Below are 12,883 nucleotides of genomic sequence, written 5' to 3'. Positions count from 1 at the left end.
GGGGTTGGGAGGGACCTCAAAGCCCATCCAGTGCAACCCCCCGGTGGGGGAACGTCCAGATGTTACACAGGAACGTGTCCCTGTCCTTGAACTGAGGGGCCACAACTGGACACACCATTCCAGATGTGACACACTATTCCAGGTGTGGCCTCCCCAGGGCAGAGCAGAGGGGCAGGAGAACCTCTCTGACCCACTGACCACCCCCTTCTAACCCCCCCAGGTCCCATTGGCTTCCTGGCCACAAGGGCCCAGTGCTGGCTCAGCCCACAGCACCCGCTATTCCCAGCTGGTCTCCCATCCAAGCACTGACCGGGCCCGACCCTGCTTAGCTTCCCAGAGCAGACGGGATGGGGCGTTCTCAGGGTGCTATGCCTGTATATATTATATATATATGTATATATATATGTTCCCCAAGTATATCCTGATAGTATCTGAACTAAAGGGCAGAGCAGAGGGGCAGGAGAACCTCTCTGACCTACTGACCACCCCCTTCCAACCCCCCCAGGTCCCATTGGCTTCCTGGCCACAAGGGCCCAGTGCTGTCCTCCAACAGCAGCACAGCCAACTAATTAGTGTTCTTTAATTAGGAACACCAGCTGTCCGCACCAACAGCCCCCCCAGCCCCGCGGCACTGACCTGGCGAGGTAGAGGGGTTTGGTGGGATCGTCGGGGCTGACGGAGACACAATCTCCCACCTCCAGCGTCTCCGAGTCGATGCAGACCCTCTGGTAATAATCCTTCTTCCCATCGCTCTGCAGAAGCGGAGGGGACGCTTATACCCCCCCGTTGGTGCACAACGCAGCCCCCGCGCCCACCCCGGCGAGAGGGGCAGCGGCTTCCCGCCCCAAACGCACCTTGATGGGTTCCCCCACCCAGGAGATGCGACTCTTGTTCTGCTTCTTCTTCCTCCCCTGCAGCATCTTCTTGGGCGACGGCATCTCGGGGATGTTGTCGTCAACCTCCTCATCCTCATCGGCTTCCCGGACGGCCAAGTTGGGACACCTGGGGACACGGGGACAGTCGCTGCAGCGGGAGGCGGCGCGGGGACCGTGTCCCCTCTCTCCAGGGGGGACAGAGCTTTGGTGGGGGGGGGACGCACCTCCTCTGCAAACACGCCTGTTTACTCCGCCCGCTGCCCCCAAATTTCACCATGTTCTGGCAGGCTTTGCACTTCCCGCACTCGGGCTGCTGGCAAACCTGGAATGGGGACAAAGGGACACGCTGAGCACGGCCAAACAACCCCGGGTAGGAGCCACAGGGACCTCAACGGCCTCCCCGTCCCCATGGGAGTGAGCCCAGAAAGGGACACTCACAGATGGAGGGGACAGAGGGGACACCGGGGCTTCACGTCCCCCCCGCCGTTACCTCGCAGACGCCGCAGCGCCGGCGCTTCATGGCGTTCTCCTTGTCGTCTTCCCTCTCGTCTTTCTCGATCTGCTCCGAGAAGAAGGTGTCGAAGATGTGGTACACCAGTTTGGTGGTGGTGGCTTTGGTGGGCCCCTTGTCCTTGTCTATTTTGGTGGGGTGCCGGATGGCTTGGCGCCTGACGGCTCGCCTGCGACCAACGGGAGAGGGGACCCTGTGCCTCGGATCGACGGAGCTACAGCCCCAACACACAGCCCAGCACCCCAGGGGGGTCCCCACAGCTCAACCCGGAGCACCCCAAAAACCACCTCGAAGGGACAACGAGCAAAGCCGGGCTCTGGGGACCCAGGTTTCCCCAATTTGGGGAGGATTTCTGCTCGCACGTCCCAGCCGCTGTCCTGGTTTTGTTCAAAACGAGTTTCTCTTGTAGCGAATTTGTCAGCTAAAGTGCTTTCCTGAAAGCCACATACATGTTTTGGTAGCCATAGCAATGGATCGCGAGGTCACCGATAAGGACGGACGCACGTCCCGCGAGAAACAGGTGACCAAAAGCTGACGACGGCGTATAACGTCCCATTCACGTAAATATTTCACAGAGAAGTGGGAGATCACGAGGATCTCGTTGCTTTTCCCTATGGCCGAAATTAGGAGAGGACCCTGCGAGTCGTCCCTGCGAACTGAGGCCAAGTGAGAGACTGAATCCAGCTCCGCTTGGCTGCAGAGTCCAGTCCGGGACTTGGGGTGCCTGCCCTGCAGCTGCCGGGACTTTCAATATCGGTTTTGTGTATTTTGTGTTATTTTCTCTATTTTTATCAGTAAAACATGTTTAATTTTTCCAACTCTGTCCTTCTCCCCCTCCCAATCGCCCGTAATTAGTGGGAAATGGGGAGAGGGGGTTAATGAAACATCCGTCACCCCGCAATCAAACCGCAACAGCCGCCGAGCGCAACCTTCCCATCAACCGGGAACAACCTAAAGGCTCTTCCTGGAAGGAAAATGATGGGTGATAGACCCCCAAAAGGGGCGACATGGGGCTCACCTCTTCCCCAGGGTGACGCCGGCCAGTTTGATCAGATCCCGCATGCAGGGGGTGATGAGGACGGGGGGCTCGTCGCTGTCGCCGGCCTCGTCGTAGCTCTCCACCTGCTCCACCACGAACTGCGCGTGCCGCAGCAGCGAGTCCTCCGTGAAGCGGTTGAAGTTGAGCCCGGCGGGGGGAACCGTGGTCTGCGAGGAGTTTCGGGGGGGGTCACAACCCCGAAACGCCCCCCGCGTCCCGATTAAAACGACGTTACGCCTTCAATATCTCGTTATTGACACACAGAGTGGATACACTGGGTGTTTCTTTTTTCCAAAGACGCTAATTTAACCATTCCCAGTCCTTCCTCCTGGTGAATGAGCTCCTAATCCCCACCTTTTGCAGCTGGATTCATTTTTTGCCACATCAGCTCCCCGTCCGCTTCACCGCGCGGCTGCAGACACGGCTGTCGCTGCCTGGGGAAATCACTGCCCAGGCTTTCCCGAGCATAGGATGGGGTTTGGACCCCTTGGGGGCGATGTGTGCATGTTGGCCCTGAGCACATGAGCGCTCTGGATCCCTGAGCTCACAAAAATACCCCCGGAGAACCGTAAAACAGGCAGCGGAAAGCACTTTGTGGCAGAGGCTGTTTGGTGGGTGCGGAGTGCGTGTACTACGCAAATGCCTGTTGCTGGGAGAGCCAGAGTAGGAGCACGAGGAGGGAACCACCACGGTCTCCTTTCCCAGCTGTTGTGCTTTGCAGGAGCCTTGCTCTGACTTCTTCTCAGCTATTCTGGTCTCGGCTCTAAAGGCTGTTTTTACAATGGTTTGTAATCTAACTTCTCCATGTAAAATACTTCAGCAATTGCAGCGATGATCAGCACCCTTCTCCAGCATCCTTGGGCAGACGCAGCCAAGCCAAACTCATTCAGTCCCTTATCCCAGCAGCTCTTGAGCGGCCTCATGAACCCATCGAGACGCTCCCACCCTGCCCCTGCCTTTGGGCTCTGTGGATCACACAAGGTGGAGTGAGCAGGTCTCAATGTGTCGAGCGGGTCCTAATCCCACCCGCTGGGACAGGATGGGGGTCCCCAAACGACCCCCCAATCCCACCAACCCCCTGGTGCAGGCGACTCACCTTGATGTATTGAGCAGGTCCTAATCCCACCCACTGGGATGGACTGGGGGTGTCCAAACAACCCCCCGTCCCACCGACCCCCCCGGCTCACCTCGATGTGTTGAGCAGGTCCTAATCCCACCCACTGGGACAGGATGGGGGTCCCCAAACGACCCCCCGTCCCGCCGACCCCCCCGGCTCACCTCGATCTTGTTGAGCAGGTCCTAATCCCATGTGCTGGGACAGGATGGGGGTCCCCAAACGACCCCCCGTCCCGCCGACCCCCCCGGCTCACCTCGATCTTGTTGAGCAGGTCCTAATCCCATGTGCTGGGACAGGATGGGGGTCCCCAAACGACCGCCCGTCCCGCCGACCCCCCCGGCTCACCTCGATCTTGTTGAGCAGGTCCTCGTAGCTGACGTCGCGGTTGTTCTGCAGGAACTCCACCACGATCTTGCTCATGTAGATCTTCTCCTGCATGAGGGCGAAGATGGGCGCGTACTCCTCGCTGGGCTCCATCAGGATGTAATCCGCAAAGGCTGCGGGGCGGTTAAACAACTGAGCGGTATTTAAGAACGAGGCAGTTTAACCCCCCCATATCACCCTTATTCGCCTGATTTGGCAAGAGCCACAACACAGATGGTACCGGACGCTCCTCCATAACCTTTTTAACACAAACCCACCCAATTTTTGGAGCAAGAGTGCGAGAGTCGCTCTAAAGATGGAGCAGTATCTGCCTGACCCATCGCCATGAAGAACTTAGAGGACTAAGCTGGGAGTGGTGGTGACACTGGAGCTGTGCTGCCATCAGAGACCTGGACAGGCTGGAGAGCTGGGTGGGGAATAACCTGATGAAATTTAACAAGGGAAAGCGTAGAGTGTTGATCTGGGCAGGAACAAGCCCAGGGTCCAGTATAGGTTGGGAAATTACATATTAGAGAGCAGCGTAGGGGAAAGGGAGCTGGGGGTCCTGGGGACAGCAGGGGGACCATGAGCCAGCACTGGGCCCTTGTGGCCAGGAAGCCAATGGGACCTGGGGGGTTAGAAGGGGGTGGTCAGTAGGTCAGAGAGGTTCTCCTGCCCCTCTGCTCTGCCCTTTAGTTCAGATACTATCAGGATATACTTGGGAACATATATATATACATATATATAATATATACAGCGATAGCACCCTGAGAACGCCCCATCCCGTCTGCTCTGGGAAGCTAAGCAGGGTCGGGCCCGGTCAGTGCTTGGATGGGAGACCAGCTGGGAATAGCGGGTGCTGTGGGCTGAGCCAGCACTGGCCCTTGTGGCCAGGAAGCCAATGGGACCTGGGGGGGTTAGAAGGGGGTGGTCAGTAGGTCAGAGAGGTTCTCCTGCCCCTCTGCTCTGCCCTGGGGAGGCCACACCTGGAATAGTGTGTCACATCTGGAATAGTGTGTCACATCTGGAATAGTATGTCCAGTTGTGGCCCCTCAGTTCCAGGACAGGGACATGTTCCTGTGTCACCTCAGCCGGGTGTTCCTGCTCCGGGGGGTCGCACTGGATGAGCTTTGAGGTCCCTTCCAATCCCAAACTAACAATGGCTGCTGTGTGGACTTCGCCTGTTTCTCCATGCAAACCAGCCCCCACCTCCTGAAAGTGATAGTTATGAGGGTCTCTTTGACCCGGGGACAACAGCTGCCGTCCAGATGTGTCTCACCTGCAGCCTCAGCTACACGTGTCCCCATCTGCTCCCCAAACAATGACAAGGAGCACGCCCAGCAGCTCGCCAAGGGCCCTGAGGTCCCCCAATGGACCACAGAGAGACCCCGAGTGCTGGACACGTAAGCGTTGGCAAAGGAAAGCGTGAATCTTTTGAGCCTGCGTGGTTAAGCCTGGGTTGCGAAATTGAGACTGGCCTAAAAGAATGGGAGCGAGGGGGGTGAAGAAGCATAAAAGGTGACTCTAGAATGGACACCGTTGAAGATCTTCCCACCAGAGGATCCTGAAGCACAACTGAGGACCAGCAGGACGCTTCTGGAACTCAACTGGTGATAAACGCAACCTCACTTCTCATCTTGACCTTTACTTTGCCCCATTTCTTTCCCCTTTCTTTTCTTACTCTATCGCGTGCCGCTTTACGGGCAAATTAATGAAGTAACGCTGATTGAGTTACAACCCCTCGGCACTTTGGTGGCCTTAATTTTGCGCTCTGAGATGAAGGTAAAAGAACCATCACGAGTCCATCATCGAATGGACCGAAGAGCAAAGAGAAAACTCCCTCCCAGAGCAACGTGACCCGGTTGTGCCGACGGTTTCCCGCAGGACGGATCCTGCGAGCACAGCACAAGCCTGGGTGGTGCTGAGCTTAAGTAAACCCAGATCCAAGCTTTGGCTTGACGGCGCAAGTTCCCGGCAGCACCAAAGTCCAGCAAGACCAATAAAGCTCCTCCGCATGCGGTAAAGGCTTCAATGCCAAAGTGGGCGCCCAACGCCCCCATCCTGGCTCACCCACCCGTGCTGAAGCCGATCAGCGCCTTCTCCCCTCCGTCGAAGCCCGTGATCCACCAGGCGTTGATGGGTCCCAATTTCTTGGCTCTCACCCCACCTGAAAGCGAGAAAACACCCATTTCAGTCTTCGGCGCCCCCCGAAATACAAAAATCAAGCAGTTATGGGTGACAAAGCGCCACCCGGATCTGATTCTGCACGTGGCGTTGAGCTGAAATTGAAGGTGACAAATGTTTAAGGTGACAAATGTTTCGGGTGACAAACGTTTCGGGTGAAAACTGTTTAAGGTGACAAACGTTTAAGGTAAAAAATGTTTCAGGTGACAAATGTTTAAGGTGAAAAACGTTTAAGGTGACAAACGTTTTGGGTGACATAAACATATGTCACCTGAAATGTTTTTCACCCAAAACGTTTGTCACCTTATGTTTACGGTGACAAACGTTTCAGGTGACAAATGTTTAAGGTGACAAACGTTTCAGGTGACAAATGTTTAAGGTGACAAACGTTTCAGGTGACAAAGTTTTCAGGTGACAAATGTTTAAGGTGACAAACGTTTCAGGTGATGAAGTTTTAAGGTGAAAAATGTTTAAGGTGACAAACGTTTAAGGTGACAAACGTTTCGGGTGACAAACGTTTTGGGTGACATAAACATATGTCATGTGAAATGTTTTTCACCTGAAACATTTGTCACCTTATGTTTACGGTGACAAACATTTCAGGTGACAAACGTTTCAGGTGACAAACGTTTAAGGTAAAAAAGGTTTCAGGTGAAAAATGTTTAAGGTGACAAACGTTTCAGGTGACAAATGTTTAAGGTGACAAACGTTTCAGGTGACGAACTTTTAAGGTGAAAAATGTTTAAGGTGACAAACGTTTAAGGTGACAAACGTTTTGGGTGACATAAACATATGTCACCTGAAATGTTTTTCACCCAAAACGTTTGTCACCTTATGTTTACGGTGACAAACGTTTCAGGTGACAAACGTTTCAGGTGACAAACGTTTCAGGTGACAATGGAGGCGTCCGACTCACCGTCCAGACACGGGTTGTCGTCGTAGATGGGCTTGACGGCGCCGCTGAAATACAGCTCGATGTTCCTCTCGATCAGGCCGGTGTCAAAGGGACACAAGTGACCCCGCTTGTCGTAGACGCTGCCGGGGGACAGAAGTGGGGTTGGGGGTGTCGGTCTGTGGGGTCTGCGACTCCCGTGGGGTTTTACACCCCGCGTCTCACCTGAAAGAGGTGACTTTGTGCTGCGGAAGGTCCTCGTAGCTCTCGAACCCGTCCTCGTTGGCGTCAAACAGGGACAAGCGCTCGTCCGTCAGCATTTCGGGTTCCTCCAGCTGCGCCGGGGGGAGAGAAGGATTAACGAGCCTTCCGGCTAACGAAACGTCCCCCGCGCCCGCAGAAGGAACGTTAAATCCCTTACGGCGTCGCCGGGGTCCCCTTGGAAGAACTTGAGGTCGGGATCGTCGAGGTATTGCCTGCAGTCCATGCACTTGGGAGGGGTGGTCTGCGAGAGAGGGGACACGGCGTCGGCTCCGAGCTCCTCCCCCACCGCGCTTCGTTAGCGCGACCCTCGTTGATTAAAGCGTGCGGGCAGCAAAATAAGAAGCTAAACAATGTCAGTTTTTCATTCTAGGGGAGATTTCTGAAAGGTCGGAAAGTTTCTGAATAGAATGCAGTAGGGCATGAACAATACAGTTCAAAATATCTAAAATCATCGTCAGTGGTTGAGTTTACACAATATTTGGAATTATTAGACTCTACATAAGCAAGAGGCGTTCTCATAAAATAAGCAGGCATCTAAATCTAGAGAGTTCTTATGAAATAAAAAGACAGGATTTAGATTTATAGCCTCAGTCTTTCTTCATAAGGGAGATGCTCCACTCCCTTAATCATCTTCGTTGCCCTGCGCTGGACCCTCTCCAGCAGTTCCTGTCCTGCTGGAACTGAGGGGCCACAACTGGACACGCTATTCCAGATGTGACACACTATTCCAGGTGTGGCCTCCCCAGGGCGGAGCAGAGGGGCAGGAGAACCTCTCTGACCCACTGACCACCCCCTTCTAACCCCCCCAGGTCCCATTGGCTTCCTGGCCACAAGGGCCAGTGCTGGCTCAGCCCACAGCACCCGCTATTCCCAGCTGGTCTCCCATCCAAGCACTGACCGGGCCCGACCCTGCTTAGCTTCCCAGAGCAGACGGGATGGGGCGTTCTCAGGGTGCTATGGCTCTATGTATTATATATATGTATATATATATGTTCCCCAAGTATATCCTGATAGTATCTGAACTAAAGGGCAGAGCAGAGGGGCAGGAGAACCTCTCTGACCTACTGACCACCCCCTTCTAACCCCCCAGGTCCCATTGGCTTCCTGGCCACAAGGGCCCAGTGCTGGCTCATGGTCCCCCTGCTGTCCCCAGGACCCCCAGCTCCCTTTCCCCTACGCTGCTCTCCAACAGCTCATTCCCCAACTCACACTGCACCCCGGGCTTGTTCCTGCCCACATCAACACTCTACACTTGTTCTGTTTCACTGAATTTCTCCTCTCCAGCCTGTCCAGGTCTCTGATGGCAGCACAGCTCCAGTGTCACCACTGCTCCAGCTTGGTGTCACCAGCAAACTGGGTGACACTCACTCTATTCCCTCATCCAAATCACTGATGGATATATTGAATAATACAGACCCCTGGGGCTCTGCACTGGATCCAGACCCCAACTGGCCTCTTAAGTGTATCTCGATGATACGCTTAAGATTAAGTGAGAAGAATGTGGACTGAAGCAGCTGAGAAAGCAGCCCAAGGTCATCCAGGCTGTGCTGCTCCCGCCTTGATTGGAACCGGCTTTATCATCCCCGTATGGAAGATCTAAGCGCTCTTTAAAAGGAACCAAACAAGCCCCCAAAAGGCCAAGATGGAGGGAAAGGAACTCACTTTAGCAAGCGTCGTAGTTTTAACCTGAGTGATTTCATCTTTAAGCTCCAACCTGCGCAAAGACATCACAAAGGGATGAAGAGCGGCACAACGCCGTCGTTCCCCCAGGGAAACGGCACCGGGGCGGCAACGCTACGTCCTCCTTACCCTTCTTTGGCTTCCATTTTCAACCTCTTCTCGTCTTGTTCCTTGCGGGAGGATTAAAAGGCGTTAAGGGGGAGTCGGAGGGCACGACGCCCCCCAGGACAAGATAAAGTTGGGCACCAAATGGCGCCGGTACCCACCTTCTCCTCCAGCTCCTCTTCCTCCTTCTCCACGCTCATGGTTTCCTGCTTCACGTCGCCATTCGCTTCCTCCGATTTCCGCTTGTTGGACCTGTGGGTTTGCCAACGCAACGGCTCAACCCCAGAGGAGCCATTTCCCTTATCCTCAAATGATTTTGGTTGGAAAACACCCTCGAGGTCACCAAGTCCGACCGCGAACCCAACGCATCGCTAAGGTGTCGCCGGCACACGATCGCTTCACCGGATCGTTAATAAAGACGCTAAAGCGGTCCCAGTACAAGCGGCCAACTGGATTTCCCTCCACTCGCCACAATTCTTGGGGTCCAGCGCATGTTTTACCCGGCGCGGAGGCTTTTTGTGGCATCACCGGGTCCCCGAGGTGCTTGGAGCCCCATTTTGGGGGTGGGAGAGGGAGGAAGAAGAGGGTGACCCTGTCCCCACGGTCACCGCGTCCCCGTGGTCACCGCGTCCCCATGGTCACCGCGTCCCTATGGTCACCGCGTCCCCATGGTCACCGCGTCCCCATGGTCACCGCGTCCCCGTGGTCACCGCGTCCCTATGGTCACCGCGTCCCCATGGTCACCGCGTCCCTATGGTCACCGCGTCCCCATGGTCACCGCGTCCCCGTGGTCACCGCGTCCCGCACTGACCTCTTGGAGAACAGGCTGAGGATGGTCGGCTGGCGGCCGGAGCTCCGTGTCACCCGCGAGCGCCCGGGGGACTCTGCCAATTAACACAGCAAAGGGTCGTGTTAACGAGGGGGACACCTCCTCGAACACCCCGCAGGGCTGGGCCAGTGGGGTGACAGCAGTGGGGTGACAACAACGGGGTGACAACAACCTCCTCGAACACCCCGCAGGGCTGGGCCACTGGGGTGACAGCAGCGGGGTGACAACAACGGGGTGACAACAACCTCCTCAAACACCCCGCGGGGCTGGGGCCACCGGGGTGACAGCAGCAGGGTGACAGCAGTGGGGTGACAACAACGGGGTGACAGCAGCGGGGTGACAGCAACCTCCTCAAACACCCCAAGGGGCTGGGGCCACCGGGGTGACAGCAGCAGGGTGACAGCAGCGGGGTGACAACAACATCCTCGAACACCCTTCGGGGCTGGGACTACTGGGGTGACACCAGTGGGGTGACAGCAATGGGGTGACAACAACGGGGTTACAACAACCTCCTCGAACACCCCACGGGGCTGGGACCACTGGGGTGACAGCAATGGGGTGACAGCAATGGGGTGACAACAACAATGGGGTGACAACAACCCCCTCGAACACCCCGTGGGGCTGAGGCCACTGGGGTGACAGCAGCGGGGTGACAACAACGGGGTGACAACAACCTCCTCAAACACCCCGCGGGGCTGGGGCCACCGGGGTGACAGCAGCAGGGTGACAGCAGTGGGGTGACAACAACGGGGTGACAGCAGCGGGGTGACAGCAACCTCCTCGTACACCCCACGGGGCTGGGACCACTGAGGTGACACCAATGGGGTGACAGCAATGGGGTGACAACAATGGGGTGACAACAACCTCCTCAAACACCCCAAGGGGCTGGGACCACTGAGGTGACAGCAACAGGGTGACAGCAATGGGGTGACAACAACGGGGTGACAACAACCTCCTCGAACACCCCGCGGGGCTGGGACCACTGAGGTGACACCAATGGGGTGACAGCAATGGGGTGACAGCAGTGGGGTGACAGCAACCTCCTCAAACACCCCAAGGGGCTGGGGCCACCGGGGTGACAGCAGCAGGGTGACAGCAGCGGGGTGACAACAACATCCTCGAACACCCTTCAGGGCTGGGACTACTGGGGTGACACCAGTGGGGTGACAGCAATGGGGTGACAACAACGGGGTTACAACAACCTCCTCGAACACCCCACGGGGCTGGGACCACTGGGGTGACAGCAATGGGGTGACAGCAATGGGGTGACAACAACAATGGGGTGACAACAACCCCCTCGAACACCCCGTGGGGCTGAGGCCACCGGGGTGACAGCAGCGGGGTGACAACAACCTCCTCGAACACCCCGCGGGGCTGGGACCACTGGGGTGACACCAGTGGGGTGACAGCAGCGGGGTGACAACAACGGGGTGACAACAACCTCCTCGAACACCCCGAGGGGCTGGGACCACCGGGGTGACAGCAATTGGGTGACAACAACGGGGTGACAACAACATCCTCGAACACCCCGCGGGGCTGGGACCACCAAGCTGAGAACAACGGGGTGAAAGCAGCGGGTGACACCATCGGGGTGAAAGCAACGGGGTGACACCATTGGGGTGACAGCAACAGGGTGACACCATTGGGGTGACAGCAAGGGGGTGACAGCAAGGGGGTGACAGCAACCCCATCCCTGCACCCCAGCAAGGCCACCCCAAACCCCCCCGGGGGGCTGATCTCTGCTCTCAGTCCCCTGGATTTGATATTGAATTATTTGCTGTTATATGTATCATTATTTTATTTCCTTTCCTATTATTATTTGAGCTAGATAGCAAACTGGTTTATCTCACTTTGTGTTATTTGGTTATAGAACCAGTTTGAGTTTGTAGGACTATTTTTCTATTATTATTTTACTTATACAATTACTTTTCTATTATTTTACTTATACAATTACTATTCTACTATTTTACTTATACAATTATTTCTATATTATTTACTTATACGATTATTTTTCTATTATTTTACTTATACGATTATCTTTCTATTATTTTACTTATATGATTATTTTTCTATTATTTTACTTATACGATTATCTTTCCATTATTTTACTTATACGATTATTTTTCTATTATTTTACTTATACGATTATCTTTCTATTATTTTCCTTATACGATTATCTTTCTATTATTTTCCTTATACGATTATCTTTCTATTATTTTACTTATACAATTACCTTTCTATTATTTTACTTATACAACTATTTTTCTATTCTTTTACCTACACAATTATTTTATCTCTTTTTTATATTATTATCTCATTTACTTACACGCTTGTTATTTCTTTCCCATCTAATTATTTTATATACACGATTATTCTATTTCCTTACCGTACTATTACTTACCAACGCGATTACTTTATATCATCTTACCTCCTTCCACAATGACTTTTTCTCTTCTATATTATTATTATACCTATTACATAATTATTTTATCCCTTTTTACATCAATATTTCCTTCTAGAACCATTTCCCCCATGAAACAACCCACTCTCTAACAGGGCACGGGGGGCGCGGGAGGAGCGAGCGTTACTTTTGCCGTCGCCGTTGGACCGGCTCCTGCGCGCCTTGCGTGCCGGCGCGGTGGGTGCCGAGGAGGAGGAGGACGACCCGGCCGCGTCCTCCCCCTCGCCGCCGCCGTCCTCGTCCCCATCGCCGCCCGCTCGCTCCGAGTCGTCGTCGCTGCCGTAGGCGCCGTTCTTGGAGCAGCCGTTGGACGCCGGTGCCGCCCCGTTCGCCGCCAACAGCTCCTGGCGCAGCAGGGCCTTGACCTTGGCCAGGTAGCGCTCCTGGTGGGGGGGGGAATGGGGGTGTTAAAGCCGAGGGGTGGTGGCTGGCACGCCAGGGGGCTGCGCTGCCATCCAGAGACATGCACAGGCTGCACGGTTGGGCGGGGAGGAACTTAATCATATAGAACAAGCAGAGAGTGTTGTAACTGGGCAGGACAACCCCAGGTTCCGGTGTAGGTT

At 54.8% G+C, this 12,883-nt stretch overlaps 1 protein-coding gene and 3 pseudogenes across 2 annotated transcripts in view; 1 reads left to right on the top strand and 3 right to left on the bottom strand.

The window, feature by feature from the left end:
• DNMT1 (DNA methyltransferase 1) overlaps positions 1 to 12,883 on the bottom strand; it is a 30,369-nt gene that overhangs the window by 12,377 nt on the left and 5,109 nt on the right. For both annotated transcript variants that reach the window (XM_065043868.1, XM_065043869.1), the window contains exons 4-18: positions 12,448 to 12,703; positions 9,842 to 9,914; positions 9,192 to 9,282; positions 9,055 to 9,095; positions 8,908 to 8,959; positions 7,403 to 7,486; positions 7,207 to 7,316; positions 7,006 to 7,124; positions 5,980 to 6,072; positions 3,888 to 4,039; positions 2,405 to 2,592; positions 1,366 to 1,555; positions 1,100 to 1,197; positions 855 to 1,002; positions 637 to 752 (exon numbers count right to left, since the gene is read on the bottom strand). In XM_065043868.1, coding sequence (XP_064899940.1) covers positions 637 to 752; positions 855 to 1,002; positions 1,100 to 1,197; positions 1,366 to 1,555; positions 2,405 to 2,592; positions 3,888 to 4,039; positions 5,980 to 6,072; positions 7,006 to 7,124; positions 7,207 to 7,316; positions 7,403 to 7,486; positions 8,908 to 8,959; positions 9,055 to 9,095; positions 9,192 to 9,282; positions 9,842 to 9,914; positions 12,448 to 12,703 — 1,811 coding nt within the window. The remainder of the gene's footprint in view (positions 1 to 636; positions 753 to 854; positions 1,003 to 1,099; positions 1,198 to 1,365; positions 1,556 to 2,404; positions 2,593 to 3,887; positions 4,040 to 5,979; positions 6,073 to 7,005; positions 7,125 to 7,206; positions 7,317 to 7,402; positions 7,487 to 8,907; positions 8,960 to 9,054; positions 9,096 to 9,191; positions 9,283 to 9,841; positions 9,915 to 12,447; positions 12,704 to 12,883) is intronic.
• Positions 262 to 380, bottom strand: LOC135576807 (5S ribosomal RNA; annotated as a pseudogene).
• LOC135576800 (5S ribosomal RNA) lies at positions 4,655 to 4,773 on the top strand (annotated as a pseudogene).
• On the bottom strand, positions 8,095 to 8,213 carry LOC135576798 (5S ribosomal RNA; annotated as a pseudogene).

This window comes from Columba livia, chromosome 30 (assembly GCF_036013475.1).
Source record: "Columba livia isolate bColLiv1 breed racing homer chromosome 30, bColLiv1.pat.W.v2, whole genome shotgun sequence".
Classification (NCBI taxonomy): domain Eukaryota; kingdom Metazoa; phylum Chordata; class Aves; order Columbiformes; family Columbidae; genus Columba; species Columba livia.
The sequence above is the reverse complement of the archived record's forward strand: the minus strand, read 5'-3'. Positions and strand labels throughout refer to the sequence as shown.